The sequence below is a fragment of the Urocampus carinirostris genome, chromosome 11 (assembly GCF_059441175.1).
Source record: "Urocampus carinirostris isolate Australia breed hairy pipefish chromosome 11, RoL_Ucar_1.0, whole genome shotgun sequence".
Lineage (NCBI taxonomy): Eukaryota > Metazoa > Chordata > Actinopteri > Syngnathiformes > Syngnathidae > Urocampus > Urocampus carinirostris.
This window is the reverse complement of record NC_142359.1, coordinates 24,475,229-24,488,486: the sequence shown is the minus strand read 5'-3', so window position 1 is coordinate 24,488,486 and position 13,258 is coordinate 24,475,229. Positions and strand designations below refer to the sequence as shown.

Genomic DNA, 13,258 nt, shown 5'->3' with positions numbered 1-13,258 from the left:
TAAAGAAGACGTCAAAATGACAGGCAAAGGCACTGGAGAGATGGCTGTGGTCAAATCTGCAATAAATGCACACGTTTACATTGACGTTTCGGACAGTTTTCTTATTTCTTCAAGTTATAAAATGTTTGGGGATGATGAACTCATTTTCCAAGATGACAATGCATCATGCCACAGAGCAAAAATTGTAAAAGCATTCCTTGGAGAAACAACAGGACTCTATCTTGACCAACTGCGAGCCGTGTTGAGTACTTTCTTCCGAGCGACATTTGAAACAACACCTACTTTTTATATCCAGTCACCAGCTCCAGGTAGTTGGTAGGCGTGACATAATTATGTCTTTTCAGCTCCAGCTTCATCCGTTCCGAGCAGTCCACCACAGACTGGTGCGTCATCACAAAGATGGAGGCCACTTTGGTCTTGCTCTGCATATAACACGGCGTCATTAATGAACTTGTTCGGCAAAATTACACGGAAACAGAAACGCTATTTGATATGTGTCTCACTCCCTCAGTGGATCCCAGCTCCAGTCCTTCCAAGTAACGCTCAGCAACTTCCAGTAGAGCATCTTTGGGCCATTCACAAAACCAGTCGATAGTGGTGCAGTTTACGAGTGCTGGGTACTGCAAAATACGGTTTCTGCGGGTAACAAAGTAGAAATCGAATAGAATTGTTAAATCACACGATATAAACTCAGTGAAATGAACCAACAGATATAAGATGTTAATGTGATAGTCAGAGAAAGCAATGTCAGAACCGAGAGATTCTCATAAAAACGTGTTGTGTGACAAAAATGATATGTGATTATTTTATCCATTTGATACTCATTTCTAATAACTTCTTTTCCGAAATATGTCATGGTGAAAATAGTTAAGATCAGGGGTCTCGAGCTCAATTTACCTGGCGGCCACCGAAATTAGGTTTTAATGAGGGTGGGCCAAATCGGATTCTCCGCAAAATATTCCACTGTTGTTGAAAGGTATTTTTAAATACGAAATGTGATTGAAAAATTACATTAACAAATGATATTAAAATCGATAAATTAATAATAATTTAATCCATTATCCGCTGGGGCTGCACTTAAAGGCACGGTGTGTATTATCCAGTGCCTCCTAATGGTAAATTTTAAGTAAACTTGGCAAAATACAAGAACTATCATATAAATGTGCATTTTTCTTAATTACTTGTAGGTCGAGATATGTGTATTGATTTGACATGAGGTTTACAGAGAGCTGACATGATTGTGCGCAATCTTGCTGCTACCGGTAACCCCAAAAACCTGTTTCTTTCTAACCAGTTCCTATGCTTTTTTCTTCATATTTAATTTTTCTTTTAAGCTCCTTTTTCTTTTATTTTGTCATTAACTTTATATCTCTTTTTAACATTTTTTGCCATTTTTTTCTAGCTGAAAAACAAACAAACAACCCTGCACAAATAATAATGATAATAATAATAATAAATAAGACAAATGGTGCTTTATGGTTATTTTGTGTCTTCATAGTTTGTGTTTTTGCGATTTTATAACATTCGTTTTCGGTTTCACAACAGATTACAGCGACACCTAATGGTAAAATTATACACAATGCGTTGCACGAGAGGAGGAATGAAACGAGAGAGAAGCCTGGACCGGCCCGAATCCGTACGTAACTTTTAACATTTTAATTGAGCAAAAGGAGGACTGAATATTTTGCGCAGATCCTCCACTGCGCGACACAAAGACAAAGAAACAAAGAACAATGACCCCTGGACAATTCAAAAAACAAGTCTGTGAGAGAGAAGCCCTGCCTGGCCCTTCCAAATATAATATTCAAATTTGGGTTTTCTTTGGTCTCGGTCTGTCAAATGAATCTAATTGGTCAGACTGGGTTGGTCTATGATACCCGTGGACCTGGGTCGGGTTGGATGTTTTTGACCCCGATCTTACCTCTTGCAGTAAATGAGATTAGATATGGGAAACTAACAACAGGAAAATTGATTTTGAGGGTACAAAGAACCATTTAAAGCCACTTGAAGTGGTTTTGGAATTATTTTAAAATCTGCATCAATACAAAGAGATTATAAAGATTATTTCTACTCTTTTTTTTTTAAATAGTATTGAATTTTCAAATTTTCTTTTCATAAAATTCGATAAATCTTCAGCTGTCCGTCTACAACGGGAGAAGGCAGTGCATTGATACCTAAAAGGGTCCCCGACTGGACTCATGCAGAGAACCACGTGCATGTTGCTTCGGACCCGCTCGATCAAAAAACTGAATAGGGAATTGGGCGTCTCCAACACGTTCTCCTTCCTGGCAGCGTCCGAAAGGGCGTTGCAAACCTCCACAAACTCGTCGGGTTTATAAAGGTTAGGGACTTCTCCGGAACTGAGGACGTTGTTGATGTCCTCCAGGAAAGACTCCACCACAATCTGAGTGTCGTTAAATAGGAAGACCGTCGGTTTGTTGTCCACGCCGGTCAGACGGTACAGCTTCTTAATGTCTGGGAGAAAATGGATAAGTATAGATAATTTCTTAATACTTATAGTTTTTTTTATATTCTACATTTGATGACATTTTCCATATTTTTCACTATATGTCCCGTTTTTTTACTACTTTTCAGTACTTTACGATACTTTTCTATCTTTTTCCATACTTTTCACTGTTTTTCCTACAGCCTTTCCGTATTTTTTCCATGCGTTATAATATTTACCTTACTATTCAGTATGTTTCATCATTTTTAGTTCACTTCGGTACTTTTTTCCCCGTTTCAGTATTTTTGCCATTTTTCCTTCTTTCAATTATTACTTTTTCCATTTGTTTCACTATTTTTCAGTACTTTTCACATAATTTTCACCATGGATTTAACCAGCCCGTTTTTGGGAGTGCTCAAGCAAAATCATAGCATGGTTAAAACCTCTGTTATGTAATAAGGGACATGAAAGGCTTAAATATGATAAGAAACGCCAGACAAGAAATAAAAAACGGTAAAATAGAACCAAAATGTGAACAACTCGGGCTCAGAAAAACTCCACTGCCTTGAAATGGTTCAGTCCATTTAATTCCTCGCCCAGCCCCCTCCACCCCCCTTGGCTAGTGTCACCTGCGGCATAGCGGCAGAGTCTGTGGAGGCTCCAGTGTATGCTCTTAACCTAAAATCGCCCTTGTTTATAATTATTTTTCAGTACTTTTCCCATACGTTTAATCGATCTATTATCTGCACCGCTTATACTCAGTAGGGTCTCGGGGATGCTGGAGCCCATCCGAGCTAGCTTCAGGTAGTGGGCAGGGGACACCCCAAATTGGTTAGACATTTGACTATCATTGACTTTTTTTTAACTCCCTTTCAGTAATTTTTCCATCCGTTTCATTACCTAGTTTTTCATCCTGTTCACAAATTTAGTTCCATTTGCATTCTGTTCAAAATGTTGACTACTTTTCAGTCCTTTTTTATTATTTTCACAATTTTTCCACTGCTTTTCAGTAGTATTTTGATACTTTTTACTTCTTCAGTACTTTTCATTCATTTCCAGTGCTATTTCAACCTGTTTCACCATTTCCATTATTTATCACTACTTTTCAGTGCCTTTTTCACTCTTCACTATTTTTTTTACTACTTCTCAGGGCCTTTTCCATTTGTTTCAAGATTCATCAACACCTTTTAGTACTTTCAGTCATTTTTCCTTACTTTTCTGTTTTTCAGTACTGCTCATTTCCATTCTTTCAACCATTTCTCATTAACTTTTTCATACATTTAATTAAATTGCACGACTTCCCCCATACCTTTAACTAGTTTTCAGTGCTTTTTCCTTGGGTGTCACTGTTTTTCAACAGTTCCCAGTACTTTCAGTACTTTTTCCACACTTATCACTGTGTATCAGTACTTTTTAATCCAATTTACTTGTTTCTCTTTTCAGTGCTTGTTTTGTACCTACCAATGTTTTTCACAAATGTTCTCTTTTTCACTTCTTTTTAGGACTTTTCAGTAATTTTGAATGTTGGTCAGCTACATTAATTACGACTAAGCTCACCTTCTCTGAATTCCATTTTTCTGTACTGTTTGGTGATCTCCACCTCGAAAACCTGGTACTCGCAGATGAACGCCGCCATCCTGGACAAGCTCTGTCGGCCCGAGCCTCCGATGCCCACTAGCAGCATGTTGCCCCTCGGTTGGCTGATCACGCGGACAACGCGGGTTACTGCAAAGGCGGAGGATAGCATGTTAGCAGGAAGCTAACACAGGTGAGAAATGGACTCACTGTGTTCAATGGCGTCCCTAAACAGCACAAGGTTCATGGGCACGACGCCAGGCGTTAGGTTGTATTCGTCCAGTTGGGTTTCCATGAACTTTTTCAGAGTCGCCATGTCCAAAAGGTCTTCATAAACTCCAGAATCGGTCAGGAAATCACCTGAGACAACAAATTGATTTCAGAGAAGGCTAGCAAAGGCCAAAACGTGACACGAAGGTTTATGTACCGAATACTGGGGGTTGCTTATCGGGGCAAATATTGTGGAAAACCAGGTCAAAGATGGAGCCCATTTTTTCCCCTACCAATGTGATAAAAGCATTTAAATCACTGCGGTCGATGAGTCGATCGGAGAAAACCCTGAAATTGGTTACCAGAACGAGAGTATCATACAGAGTTCTTCCAAACAAAGTCCAATGAAAAAAGATCGTTACCTGAAGCACTCGTGGATCCACAGTCTAACCATGCTTTGTTTACTATCTTGAAACTCTGGATCTGCTCTCAACAGACCCTGAAAAACCTTAAGTCCAAAGAAACAAACAGAAATAAATGAGCTGCTAACCTTGTACCATGCTGTCAAATCAGGCCTACCTTGGAGATGTCCCTGAGATTGAAGAGGTAGTGCGTCTTGGCCGGAGTGGGAAGGAAACGAGCCGTCACCGAATAATAAAGCTCCAAAGTAGCCTGGGTGAGGAGTTCTCCGACGGGCTTGAGGTCTTCCTTAAAAAGTTGAAGCTTCTGGTTGATCATGGTGCTAAAGATGCGTTTAATTTGGGAGTCCTGGAGGAAGAAGATCGGTTGATTTGGAGCAACATTGCAGACTTCATTGCGTTGGGAAGCGGGACCTACGTGAGGGAAGGTCATATTGATGAGGTTGAAGCGGCTTTGCAAGCGGTCGGAAATAATAGTCCTTCCTCCTCCTGGAGGACCCATGGAGGCCAGCAGGGACATGTTCTAGAAATTGCATAAAGCAATAACAGTAAAGTATGTAACGTTTTTAAATAGCAAAATGAGGCAACACACGCTCAATTAACGACCGATCATGACTCAGCTTCTAAAAACTGGTGAGCCATCTTTCGTCGCCACTTGAGCCTTCAGCATCTGTGATGTCATATTCACTGGAAACTACTTTTTAGAATATTTTCATTACATTTCAGTACCTTTCACTATTTATAGTATTCTTACCATACGTTTCAATATTTTTTTTACAATTTTTCAGTAATTAACTTTACTTTATTATACTCTTTTTGGTGCTTTTCTGTCATTCTTACATGTTTTGCTTTTTTTATCTACTTTTTGGTATTTAACTGTACTTTTTAAACCTTTTCAGTTCTTTTTCTTACTTTTCACAATTTGTTATTATTTTTAATGTATTTTTTTATGTTCCCATACTTTTCAATATGTTTAGGTACTTTTCAGTTTGTTTTCCATATGTTTTACTATTCTTCAGTACTCTCGGTATTTTGTCCATTTTTCCCTCCTTCATCTACTCTTTAGTAGTTTACTGTTCTTTCAAAGCTTTTCAGTACATTTCTATGTTCTACTATGTTTCAACATTCTCGGTATTTTTTTCCTTCCTGTTCACTAGTTTTCATTCTTTTTTATACTAGTCACTGTTTTTCACTGCTTTTCAGTACTTTTTCTATACTTTGTACTATTTTTCATTACTTTTGAGTACTTCTTTAACACTTTTAACTGTTTTCCCTTTTCAGTAGTTTACCATGCTTTTAAGTACTTTTTTATTCTCGTCAGTACATTTCCCTTGGATTTTACAGTTTGTCAAATAGATTTAGCATACATGCCCAACCTTTTGTATTAAATAGTGGTAGATGTCATTGCATACTCTACTTTTACTTGCGAAACAAAATTCGGTGCCAGAAAAATAAACATCACAAATGGCAACATTTTACCAGAAGGCAAAATGAATGTGATCGTTTGAGTAGTTTATTTATGCACAAAGACTTTAAAATAAAGCAGCCATAGACAAAAATATTAGTCACGAGTTTATCATTTTTTGTCGTAAGAAAATGTGGGAAAAAAAGCTGAATTGTAATGTAAGGGGAGAAAAGTGGTAGTTTAACCCATAACATGGTATGGTTTGTAAATAGACTAAGTGCCTTTGGTACTTTTTCCATACTTTTCACTGTTTTTTCCATAATATGTTTCCCTACTTTTTAGTTCTATAATGTACTTTTCAGAACTTGTCCAACCTTTTAGTACGTTTTCCATACTTTTTACTATTGTATATATTTTCAATATTTGATGGATAAAAAAGGATGGCCACACCTTCTGAATTCTGCATTACACATATATTAACAGAACGAACCATTACCGTCTTGTGGGTTTTCTTACCTTTACATACGTAGTGGTCTGTTTCTGACGGTCGAACCAGAAGCCGTAGTCAATCCAGAGACGAATCAGCTCCAGCGGAGGTTGTGAACCGAAAAGGTCGTGCGCCGGCATGTTGAGGTCGTCAAGGTAACAAAGCAGATCTTTACCCCCCACAGGTACGTACACACCTTTAGTCCTTTTCTCCAGGCGGCTTTCGATGATGGCCTGGATGTTGTTGGATGTGGTCTGAACACACACGGGAGACAGAAAGTCCTTAGACAATACTTTGACAAGGCCTCAAAAAAAAAAATCAGAGTATGATCATTCAAAAGTGTTTGGATCGTAATACCTTATTTTCTGGACTATAGGGCGAACAAAAAATCCAAATTGGCCAGAAATTTGAAAATGTGCACCTTATAAAGTGGATAAGATTGGTAATGCATACAGCAATTATACCTGTGTGTTACGACACAGGGTTTTGTGCAATAATGTCTAAATTGGAAAACAGTACTCACCATAATCCCAGAGCAATGTATGCAACAGGAATTGAACCTGTGTCACTGCGGTGAGAGCGCGGACACTTACTAGACCACTGGTGATACGGATAACATACAAAAAGGGCTCTAAGATTTTATCTTATTATCAAACTATATTTTACTCTCAATGCCAGAAACAAATGTTAGAGAATGGAGAAAACTGAAGATCCGTCCTGAAAGATATAAATAAATGCAAATTCCAATTTAGTATCAGTTACTTGTTTTCTTTACAGTGCTGTTTTGCATTTATTCATATTTCTCAGAACAACTTTCAGTTTTCTGTTTTTTTAACATTCATTTCTGGCACAGTTAGTAAATGTAGTATGATAATGAGATAAAATCTAATGGATTATTTACATGTCATCTGTATTAGTGGTGGTCTAGTGATGAGGTTTCTGTTTTCTTACTACCCCAAAGTGGGTTCGATTCTATTCCAAACAATAGTTTGCGATTTCGGTTAGCGACATATTGTCGACTGATCAATCATTGCACTAATATATACGGACGCTCCCTTAGTTATGACCATTCGATTTACGCAGTGACTTTCGGGTTGTCGAAAAATCTCCGGACATTGCTGTAAGTTAGATTTTGTATTTTTCCGTGTAAAGGACAATACTGTAGCGCTTCTTTCTGCCGCTACCGGTGTGTGGTGCTGTGAGAGGTCACCCAGCATCCATCCCGAAGAGGAAATCTGTCTTCTACTTCCTAGTTCGTGCGTAGACATACAGTACTACGTCTACTGTATCTAGCGCGCTAAGAACATTTTTATTGTTTAATATCTTGTGCATCCAATCAATATGGTTGGTGTAAAGTGGAAAGAAGAGGCAAGCAGTATCTTTTGAAACAAAAGTGGGATAAGAAAGCTTGATGCAGTTGAGAAAATGGTCGGAATGCTTTTTTCTGCCACTTTTTACCATGGAGGAGGACCTCTTGAAGCGCATCTTCCAAAAGTAAGCTAAACTCAACTTTATTTATCTTTATAGAGTATATATTTTTTATCAACATTCATTTCAGTTTCAAAACAATACAGGTTACTTATAAGAGCCTTACATAAAAATTCTATACAAAATATAGCACTGGAGCAACATACGAACAAATTCAACTTACGAACGATCGCCCGGAACTCATGCACAAGTAGGGCAACGTCTGTACTGTAGGGTTATAAAATGTGCAACGGTTGTACAGGAATAAGGTAGATCTTACTATGAATTTAACTTCAGGCACCTTATAATCCGGTGCACCATATAGTGCGAAAAATACGGTACAAACTAGTTGGAAAAATTTAGTCAAAAAAGTCAATGAATCACTTTCAAAGTACTGTAGAATGTTCGTGTTCTCCTGATTTGCTCGTTTTTGTGACAAGTTAAAGTTCAGTGAAATGTAAAAAAAAAATGCAACAAAATAATCACATAAAATTAAAGGGGCAGTGTGTATTATTCAGCGCATCCCAGTGATAAAAAAAATTTGAATCATTTTAATAAAACACATTGTTTTGAAAAAATAGCAAAACTGACAAGATTGTCCATCATCTTGATGAAACGGGTACCCAAAAAAACAAAAACCTTGCAAGGTAAATGAGGAGAAAAATGTTGCAGTATGGTCACTTTGAGTCTCCGTAGTTTGCATTCGTCAGTCTGCGTTTTGAGTGCTTGTTTTCAGTTGTATTTTACCATACAGTGACATCTAGTGATCAGATAATACACAATGTCCCTTTCAGTGTAATATAATCATTTCACAAAAAATATAAAGTATCTAGGTATTTGCTTTTTAACTTTCGTCATCAGATGACTCTGTTCATTTTAAGTATCGTTTTGCTGCTTTGTGCAAAAAAAGCAAACAAATCAAAGAAAAATGATAATTAAAATGAGCAGAACTCAAAGAGTAACAAACAAGTGAGTGAGTGAAAAACATTGAAAACAATATTTCAGAATGGATGAAGAAAATGATCACGATTTTATTTATTTTTTTAATTTAAAAGTGCCATTTTAAAGTCGAAAGTGACTCTTAGACAATGTTAAGCCGCAAATCAAAACTGCAGTTATTGCTGTCACGGAGTGTGGTCTGATTTATTTTTTTTTTTTTTCAATTTTCGTAGTTTTTACAGAAAATGCGTATTTTGTAATTTCTATAAACTGGCATGGTAAACTACAGAAGATTCTTAGGATTTGCTTGCCCTTTGTGAAAGATAGACTGAGTCAATACTACCTACACTTAATCTTTATCCTCTGTGAAGAGCCAATCATGGTACCAGAGTTACCAAACAATAAAAATCATTTTTCAGGATGGATAAAGAGAAGTTTCATGTTAAAATGCTATTTTTCCCTCATAGCATTTAACAGCGCTGTTATAATGTTGAAAGTGCTTGTCAGACAAGGTTACCATTTTAAAAAACTGCAAACAACAAAGCAGCTGTCATTAATAACAGTATTGTACGAAATAACATATAAACATAAATCAACATACAATATAAAAATGAACATTGCTAGATTTTTGTTTTCCAATTTTTGTAGTTTTTCATAGAAAACGTGTTTTTTGTTCGTCACAAATAGGCGTCATCAACTACGGAATATTCTTATTATTTGGTACAACTGGAGTAAAGTATTGAAGCACCAACCTGTGAAGACATATTGATGGTAAGTGTGGACCATTTACCGCTGTCCAGGCTATGCAAAACCCCGTGGACCACCGAGGTCTTACCGGTGCCGACCGGGCCAGTGAGCAGCACCGGGTACTGGGAATTCACCATTGCTGTCACTAAGAAGTTGTAGCGGACCGTATCCACAGTGGGAACCATGATCTTGTAGAACGGAGCGCTGAAAGAAGGTGGCTCAGATTTCTTTCTGTTTTTTTGTTCTCAGACTCCGCCGTTCAACTTACTTGGAGTTGTAGCGCCAGCCCTTTGGCAGTTTATTTTCAAACGGCGCCCAGGATTTGAGTTTCATGTCGACGTAGTACTCGTACACGGTGTCCTGAAGGATGGAGAACGGAAATTAAGACTAAAGGATGTCAGGGAACAATCGTCGGTTGGTTTTTGGCATTGTTTTGACGAGAAGTAAAGTCTCCTTTCCACCCTCTTGACCTGAGTCAACAAAACCTTTCATCCCCAGCCAGCGTGGATCATATATTTCTGGAGGGCATCTGACAATCTTTTGCCAGACATCACAATACACTACACTAGTCACTCTGAGTCATTAACGCTAGCTGGGTTAGCATTGGTGGCATGCGCTTCTTTCACTTTAAGAGCAATTATTGTGCAATGAAAAAAGCTGGGAACATTTAAAGGTAAACCTTTTAAATGACACTACTCGTGTAATTCCTAGCTACTTCACGATTGTACTTCATGGCCTCAATGCATCGTGGGTTGAAACATATCCTACAATCCATTACCCTTAATATCATATTGCTGCGATCCGGGGCTGCAGAGCGCATTTTTGCGGGGATGGCGGCTCATTTTTGTTGTTCTTTCCACTAAAAGTGAACCGTTCTAGTGCGGCCACGATCGTTTATCCTCGATCGGATATTGCTGCGAGGGAGGACCAACAGGGTGAACATTTTATGCCGATATTTCCGCAATCCATTATCCCCGCGTGACTATAGCTGAGAGCAGAGGGGCCAGTAAAGCGTTTTTTTTTTTTAATTCAGGCCGCCAAAGTGTGTCATTGTGTCCCATTTTCTGTTCTTTCCGCCTAAAATGATTGTTCACAAAGCGCATGATTAAACAGGGGTAGGGGCTACATTTTGGATTTTTACATTTTGCAACATGGTTCTGGTCCCCTTTAACTGTGGTTATTATAGGGATTATTCAGAAATGAGACTGGTCCCAAATAGTTGCATAAATCTGACACGTAATGATATTTTCCTCATGCTGTAAGACTGACCTTAATAGGAAAGGTGCCATCCAACTCCCGCAGAAAGTTATCCATCTTCTTGCGCCCGTCCTCGTTGACGGAAGCGCATATGGACCAGATGAGGCTGAAAACAAACCACAGTTCCACGACCCGACCCAGGTTCTCCGCGTCAGACATGTTCACCTGTTACGAGGCAACAAATAGGTTAGTGGGGCAATGCTTTCGAAACTAGCTCAAAAACCGCAAACCTTTTTCAAGGTCAACGCGTCGTAAAGGCGGCAGAGTGAGACGATGCCGTTGAGTTCGGTGACGGGAATCAACTCCTTGCAGTTTTTCTTTTTGAAAAGGAGCGTTTTCTCAATGAAGCTGTCAAACAAAGAGGTCAGGTGCGCCACCTCCGCCTGCGGACAGGAAATCCATCAGGATTCACTGTGTGTTGTGGTGGGGGTTTAGGCTCGAGACCTGTACCTTCTGACGCTTCTCAAGCCAGGACTTGACAAAAGGCTTCCAGCCCAGGTCCACGTAGTCGTTGTAGACCATCCCGCATCTTGATACGGTGGCAGGAGATGCCTGGGCCAGGTTTTCCACTTCGAACAGTAGCGACACCTGCTCGGGCATGGAAATTCGCTCGCCGTTGATGAGCGTGAGCACCTTGTTGTCGTCCATGACGGAGTTCATGCTCTCGATCCACAGCGTGTCCACTGGCCCGTCGAACACGATCCACTTCTCGTCCGGTTTGTCGTCTGCAAAAGGGGCGGCCCCATCATAATTGAATCTCCTACCAATGTTGGCTTTTCTTACCTGCGCAGGCAATTCTCATGACTGAAGACAGGACCCCATCGGACCATTCGTTAGTGGCCAGGTCATTTTCGCCATACAGTTCCCCGAGACTCATGGCTTTTGGGTTCAGAGGGTAATCCTATTAAACCACAATAGGAGAAATGAATGAATGAATGAATGAATGCATAAATGTATAAATGAATGAACACATAAATGAATGAATGAACGAACGAACGAACAAACGAATGTCCTTTCATTGACATTATCCAGTAGTAAAACAATATTGGAGGGCTTCTTAAAAGATAAAAATGTAAAAAAAACTATATATTATTGATACTGCATGTAATAAATATGTGTATATTCACAGTGGCAGTAGTACAGAACAATTGCATGTCGTATTTATTATGCTCAGAAATGTGGTGGATGGGATTTCAAGGTGGTAGTGACCTCTGGAAAGAAATGGTCATTCTGTTTGTTTTAGCACTTGAAAAACATTTAAAGTAAAAATAACTCGTTTGGGAGTCAAAAATGGTCCAACCCAATTGGTTTGATAAGACCTAGTGTCTTGTGTTGTTTTGCAGAAACATCCCTCACAAAATGCATTTTGTACAAGAGCGTTCTGTCACAAGAGTATTCTAAACAGTCTGGGTCATTTTGTTAAGAACAACTCCCAAAAATGGGTCAAATCAACCCATTTATTGGGTCTGTCCTTTTTTCAACCAAACTTGGGTTATTTTGAGAGAGGCATTTCTTTTACCACTTAAGTCTTAGACTGATTTCAGTAAACGTTATAAACTTCTCAGTACTCATTGACGTCAATATCAAGTTATATCTGTGTATTACTTGCCCTCATGTAGGTTTTAGATCATGGTGTCATAATAGTCTGTGGTTTGCAATAATTTGCGGTATGTGCAGCCCTTTGTGATTAGGGGCTAAACAAATAAACATGACCTGACTTGACTTGACTCAAGTTTGGGTCAAAAATGGGCAAACGCTATACACCAGTTGATTTTACAGTTTTTTCTGAATCGTTTTAGAAGAAAACAACATTTTTGGGCCGTTCTAAACAAAATGTCCCATACTGTTGAGTCGAAAATGAAGCAATTTTGTTTACTTTAATCAAAATGACTCTTGGGTTAAAACACCCCGAGTTTGGGTAAAAAAATACACCAACGTCCTGTAGTTTTGCAGACCACCACAAAAATTGTGTAATGTTTTAGTTTAGCAAAGGGAGTATATTTTCTTTGAAATAATAAATGGTGGGCAGCACGGCGGAGCAGTGGTTAGCGCTTTGAGACTCTTCGTGATTTAGGGCTATACAAATAAAAATGACTTGACTTGACTTGGCACAGTTCATGTCATGGGAACCTGTCGTGGGTTCAAATCCAGCTCCAGACTTCCTGTGCGGAGTTTGTATGTTCTCCCCGTGCTTGCGTGGGTTTCCTCCGGGCACTCCGGTTTCCTCCCACGTTCCAAAAACATGCATTTCAGGTGAATTGGCCGGGTCCAAATTGTCCCTAGGTGTGAATGAGCGAATGAGTTGT

General features: G+C 38.9%; 1 protein-coding gene across 1 annotated transcript in view; it reads right to left on the bottom strand.

Annotated features, from left to right (window-relative positions):
• Nucleotides 1–13,258, bottom strand: part of dnah2 (dynein, axonemal, heavy chain 2) — a 90,904-nt gene that overhangs the window by 33,549 nt on the left and 44,097 nt on the right. Inside the window, exons 43-58 of the mRNA XM_088347104.1 lie at nucleotides 11,736–11,853; nucleotides 11,403–11,677; nucleotides 11,183–11,335; nucleotides 10,965–11,117; nucleotides 9,964–10,055; nucleotides 9,701–9,899; nucleotides 6,572–6,796; nucleotides 5,069–5,173; nucleotides 4,811–4,999; nucleotides 4,654–4,739; nucleotides 4,449–4,579; nucleotides 4,232–4,381; nucleotides 4,004–4,171; nucleotides 2,175–2,475; nucleotides 504–636; nucleotides 283–422 (exon numbers count right to left, since the gene is read on the bottom strand). Coding sequence (XP_088203230.1) covers nucleotides 283–422; nucleotides 504–636; nucleotides 2,175–2,475; nucleotides 4,004–4,171; nucleotides 4,232–4,381; nucleotides 4,449–4,579; nucleotides 4,654–4,739; nucleotides 4,811–4,999; nucleotides 5,069–5,173; nucleotides 6,572–6,796; nucleotides 9,701–9,899; nucleotides 9,964–10,055; nucleotides 10,965–11,117; nucleotides 11,183–11,335; nucleotides 11,403–11,677; nucleotides 11,736–11,853 — 2,618 coding nt within the window. The remainder of the gene's footprint in view (nucleotides 1–282; nucleotides 423–503; nucleotides 637–2,174; nucleotides 2,476–4,003; nucleotides 4,172–4,231; nucleotides 4,382–4,448; nucleotides 4,580–4,653; nucleotides 4,740–4,810; nucleotides 5,000–5,068; nucleotides 5,174–6,571; nucleotides 6,797–9,700; nucleotides 9,900–9,963; nucleotides 10,056–10,964; nucleotides 11,118–11,182; nucleotides 11,336–11,402; nucleotides 11,678–11,735; nucleotides 11,854–13,258) is intronic.